At 38.8% G+C, this 5,653-nt stretch overlaps 1 protein-coding gene across 1 annotated transcript; it reads left to right on the top strand.

Annotated features, from left to right (window-relative positions):
* Nucleotides 1-726: 726 nt before the first annotated feature.
* Nucleotides 727-4,797, top strand: LOC122304427 (probable RNA-dependent RNA polymerase 1). Its single transcript, XM_043116706.1, has 4 exons — nt 727-1,084; nt 1,385-3,240; nt 3,361-3,511; nt 3,769-4,797. The coding sequence occupies exons 1-4, from the start codon at nt 857-859 to the stop codon at nt 4,576-4,578; spliced, it is 3,045 nt and encodes a 1,014-aa protein (XP_042972640.1). The 5' UTR covers nt 727-856; the 3' UTR covers nt 4,579-4,797.
* Nucleotides 4,798-5,653: the final 856 nt, after the last annotated feature.

The following is a 5,653-nucleotide window of genomic DNA, read 5'->3' as shown; positions in this document are numbered from 1 at the left end:
TCTTCTCAGGTCCAAGCTTTGGCAGCAAGAAGGAATTTTCCCCCATCATTGAAAACAAAAAAGATCATTTCCATAAGCCCCACCAACGCGTTTAACTTCCAAACAAGGCTTAGAAAGTCCGAATGCCGAATCGTTTTCCCAGACTTGGAACCCAAACAATAATAAACAACGTTTGTCATTCGTGAACTTGGTAAACAAGTGTTATAAAAAGCTATTAGATTCGTCGATGTTCCTTTCCTTAGCAATCAAATGCATCCACTTGTCACTTAGAGTGAGCTGGGCTCCTCAGCCCATGCCTACGTCAGCTTGAGTATACTTCCGCTAGGGGTAGTTTGTTAACAGTACTAATGTTTTGATGCCAGAGACTGCTCGCTCTTTGCCCTTGTCTATATATAGTTGATCATGAGCCTTGGTTTTTTCCCACACCAATTCTACACTCAGTGCTTTCCTTTCAGGTCAAACTCTCTCTCTCTCTCTCTCTCTCTCTCTCTCTCTCTCTCTCTCTCTCTCTCTCATTTTCATTCCCTTCCAATTGAAGCGTTTGTCAACCTAGTGGTTTTGAGTATATATATATATATATATATTGCTTTGAATTCCGAATGCTGGGTGGTTTCAGATTGGCTTGAATTTTGCTTTTGCTTGTGAGTTACTGTGTTTTTGAATTGTAGTTTCTCTCAAATGCAGTAATATGCATTGAGTTGTGTAATGCATGTGTTCTAGTTTTCTTGGTTGACTGACTCTCTTTGCTCTGTGTAACCTACTGATATAGTGTTTGTATACTGAAACTGCAGTTTAAGCTTTCGATCGACTTAAGTTTGATATTGTACCAGAGCCAAGATTTTTCTACATATATAGCATGGAGAATATAGCGATGCACTTTGGAAATCAGGTTTCAGGGGACAGCTTTTCTGTGCTTTGGAAACAGGAAGACGTCTATGGGAGATTTGATTTCAGAAATGGAAAATTGTACTTCCATTTTTCCCATCTTTCCAAGGAGTACAAGTTTGAAATCTCTTATGAGAACATTTCGAAGATTGAGCTATATCGTCCACGTGGTCAAGCAAAAATGTTTATTCTCATGCAGGTTAGCTGGTGACAACTTTAAGCCAAATTAACATTTCATCAATATCTCTCATATATGCATAGGTTGCCATACTCTTTCTTAGAAACACTCTTTAAACTATTACAGTTATTGATATCATTTGTTCAATAATAAGCTATTTCTTTTCACCATACAACATCAATAAATATCTGTCTCATTTGAGTTTCAAATTTCATATCTACATTTTCATAAGTTCTATCCCTTGGAATTAATGGTTTTTGTGTAGACATTGCTACCCTTTTTCTTCAAACCTAATTAGTTCTATCTTCTTTATTTTGCTAGTTACTAGGTGCTCCAAGGATATTTGTGAAAGATGAATTTGATGTTGGTCATCATGAGTGGGTCAGAGATGTTGATTTCACTACATGCAGCTGCATTGGCCAATCTTATGCTCTATGTTTGGAGCTTCCAAAAGAGATGCGGCTTTCGAAATTACGTCTTGATGATTTTGTCCATTATGAAGAAATTGAAGGCCAATTTGAATTGATGGAAGGCTCTCCTTACTCATGCAGTTCAGGTCTTGTGCCCATTGTGAATCCACCAACAAGCTTTAACCTGCCAGACAAAATCTTGTTCAAGATAAACTCTTTGATTCAGCATGGGCGTGTTCCTGGGCCAGCAATTGTTGAAGATCTTTATAGGTTGGTCGATCCAACCAGAATCAAAATCCAGTACATAGAAAGTGCCTTGGACAAGCTTTTTCATTTAAAGGACTGCTGCTATGAACCTGTGAAATGGCTAAAGGAGCAGTACAAAGGTTACGCATCATCTACTCGATTTCAAACAACTCATGCTATTTCTTTAGATGATGGGCTGGTATATATACACAGGGTACAAGTCACTCCATCTAAAGTATACTTCCGTGGTCCAGAGGTGAATCTATCCAACAGAGTCTTGCGCCATTATCGTAAAGATATTGATAATTTTCTTCGTGTTTCTTTTGTCGATGAGGACTTGGATAAAATGCGCTCAACAACTTTATCTCCACGTTCATCATCTAAAAATGAGAAGAAGCGAACTAGAGTTTATGACAGGATACTATCCACTCTCAGAAATGGAATAGTTATTGGGGATAAGAAGTTTGAGTTTCTTGCCTTCTCATCCAGTCAGGTACGAGAAAATTCTGTTTGGATGTTTGCTTCAAGACCTGGCTTGACTGCAGCAGATATTAGAGAATGGATGGGTGATTTTCGAGATATAAGGAATGTGGCAAAATATGCTGCCAGGCTGGGTCAGTCTTTTGGCTCTTCTAGAGAAACTGCCAGCGTTGGCATAGATGAAATTGAATTTATTCCGGATGTGGAAGTTAAGAAGGGACAAGTCACGTATTGTTTCTCAGATGGCATTGGGAAGATATCTCCAGAATTGGCTCGCGAAGTGGCATCAAAGTTACGCTGCAGCTCTGTTCCATCAGCATTTCAGATTCGATATGCCGGGTACAAAGGTGTTGTGGCTGTTGATCCGACATCATCGGTAAAGTTGTCACTAAGAAAGAAGAGCATGTGTAAATACAAATCACATGACACAAAACTCGATGTTTTGGCATGGAGTAAGTTTCAGCCCTGTTTTCTCAATCGTCAGATAGTAACTCTTTTGTCTAACCTAGGGGTTAAGGATCGAGCTTTTCAAGAAAAGCAAAGGGAAGCTATAGATCAATTGAATGCCATACTAACTGATCCATTGAAAGCACAAGAGGCACTGGAAATGATGTTCGCAGGAGAGATCTCAAATGTTCTCAAGGAAATGCTTATATGTGGTTACAAACCTGATGCCGAGCCATTTCTTTCAATGATGCTTCAAACATTCCGTGCATCTAAGTTGATGGACATGCGGTTGAAAACAAGGATTTTTATTCCAAATGGAAGAGCTTTGATGGGATGCATGGACGAAACCAGGACATTGGAATATGGTCAAGTATTTCTAGGAGTTTCTTGCTTTAGTAGGGAGTTGTGTAACCAGTCATCCCTTACGTTTAGTGTCAGCAGTTCAAACCCCAATAACTTCATTTGTAAAGGTCGGGTGGTTGTTGCGAAGAACCCTTGTCTACACCCAGGAGATGTGAGAGTCCTCAAAGCTGTGGACGTGCCAGCTCTACATCACATGGTGGATTGCGTTGTTTTTCCACAAAAGGGAAAGAGGTAAGAGTTCAATATCCCATTTATATGAGACTTTAATCTATATACAAACATAAGATTCATCACATACTTGCAGACATACATATGAGTGTAATATTAATTACTGCCTATTTCTACTTTTAGACCCCATCCCAATGAATGTTCGGGAAGTGATTTGGACGGTGATATGTACTTCGTCTCTTGGGACCTTGAACTTCTTCCTCCTCTTCAAGTTCAACCGATGGAATATAATGCAGCACCAACTTTGGAAGTCGATCATGATGTTACAATAGAGGTATTTAGCAGTAACAATTGTCAGAACCATCTATGCATATGGTCATAAGTAGTTGCATCTATGCTTGCATTTCCAACGAGAATACAGAAGTATTTCATGATCTAAGAAGTTGTTTCCACATAGAAGCCATCTATATAATGTAAACACATTTGTTGACACGACATTTCATTCCTCTCCCATGTTTCCATGTCCTTTGCAACAACTTCCACGACCCATATGCACCTAACATGAAAAAACATCATGTTGTTGTCTTGCAGGAAGTAGAAGAGTATTTCACAGACTACATAGTAAACGACAATTTAGGAATCATCGATAATGCCCACGTCGTCTTTGCAGATTGCGAGCGCCGTAAAGCAATGAGCCCTAAATGTATGGATCTTGCGATGCTACACTCAATTGCAGTTGACTTCCCAAAAACTGGTATTGTAGCTGAAATACCTCCTAATCTACGCCCCAAAGCGTATCCAGATTTCATGGAAAAGCCTGATAGAAAGATGTACGAATCAAAATCTGTTATCGGAAAGCTTTTTCGAGAAGTGAAAGATATTGCATCGCCCACGAGTCCAGTGGAGTCCTTCACTTCGGAATTAGCAAAACAGTATTATGACCCAGAAATGGAAGTAGACGGCTTTGAGAACTACCTCAAGGATGCTTTCAAACACAAAAGTGACTATGATTCCAAGTTGGGGAATATGATGGAGTACTATGGAATCCTAACTGAAGCCGAAATTCTCAGTGGCAATATTTTGAAAATGTCAAAACATTTTGATAGAAACAGGGATCTAGATGCAATTAAATATGCTGTAAAGTCGTTAAGAAAGGAAGCCAGGAGCTGGTTCAACGAAGGAATTGATGCAGACGACAGTACTGATAGCGCAAAAGCAAAAGCATCGGCATGGTATCATGTCACATATCATCCTAATTACTTTGGTCGCTACAACGAGGGATCAAATAGAACTCATTTCCTTAGTTTTGCATGGTGCATCTATGACCAACTTGTGCAAATCAAGAAGGATAAAGCAGTGTATAATTTCCTCACAACTGCCATTGCCGAAGTATCCATTTAGGTGGATGAAAGCAGTTTGATATGACTACTTATATTTTACCTTTTGTGTAGCACTGTTATTGATATTAATTTGCTTGTAAATGCTCCAAGCAGGTGCTTGGGGCTGAAAAATATGTATTAGTTTCTATTGTATTTGAATCCATTTTTGGTCTTGTATCTTGACATTGATTCTACAATGTATGTATAACAACTAGTGGCGGACATGCACAATATGCATAATTGTGAGTTTATATTTGTGTATTTGTTTTTTGTTTTTTTTTTGTGCCTGTAGCACTTCTCTTATTAAATTATTAGATAAATATGTATTATTTGTAGCGAAATTAGAATACTTTCCTATTCATACTCAAAAAATTGCACAAGAAGTCGGAAGGGGAGTAAGAGTCATTTTTGGCCTACTGAGGTGATTCGGGCCTCGATTGGCATGGTCTGGTGCCCCCAGCAGTGTCTCAACGTTGCTATATGGTAACGGTGCGTACATCCATAGTGGTGAAAGGAAAATAAGTGTGGAGAAAATAAAAGAGGTAGATACGCATATTTACGTGGTTCGACATAACGACGACCACAGGTGTTTGAAGAGGAGAAATCCACTATTGTATTCTTGTTTATAGTCACTTATGGACTTTCATCTCTCATAGTACAATAAGGACCTTAAATATATATTTACTAGAGAAAGCACTTTCACTAGAACTCCTTCTCCGGAGGTTGAAAGATAAGCTGGAGGAGCCAAAGAAACTGAGGGAGAAGAAAATGAAGTCGAAGCTGAAGAAGAAAAAGATGAAGATCCCCTTTATTTATGTGATTATTTTCTGCTACACGTGCTTAACAGCCCCACCTTCTTCTAGTCCCTCCCTAGCAATTTGAATTAACATTCTTGTGCTTTCAATTTTATTTTCAAAGATAAATGCATTCCTTTTGAGCCATATTCTTCTCTATAGTTGCTACCCGTTATAGCTCTTTTTCTACGGTGGGTTCTTGATCAGATTCTCTCATATCTTAGAAATATCTTTCTTACTACTTAACCATTTTTGAACAAGGCTAGAGGGATCAACCTATACATCATTTGTTGTTGCGCAACT

This window comes from Carya illinoinensis, chromosome 3 (genome assembly GCF_018687715.1).
Source record: "Carya illinoinensis cultivar Pawnee chromosome 3, C.illinoinensisPawnee_v1, whole genome shotgun sequence".
NCBI lineage: Eukaryota > Viridiplantae > Streptophyta > Magnoliopsida > Fagales > Juglandaceae > Carya > Carya illinoinensis.
The sequence above is the reverse complement of the archived record's forward strand: the minus strand, read 5'-3'. Positions and strand labels throughout refer to the sequence as shown.

Excerpts from the sequence above, each read along its gene's own strand:
- LOC122304427 (XM_043116706.1), top strand. The coding sequence starts at position 857 with ATGGAGAATATAGCGATGCACTTTGGAAATCAGGTTTCAGGGGACAGC. Across the intron at positions 3,241-3,360 it reads TTTCCACAAAAGGGAAAGAG|ACCCCATCCCAATGAATGTT; the intron begins GTAAGAGTTCAA and ends TTCTACTTTTAG. Across the intron at positions 3,512-3,768 it reads ATCATGATGTTACAATAGAG|GAAGTAGAAGAGTATTTCAC; the intron begins GTATTTAGCAGT and ends GTTGTCTTGCAG.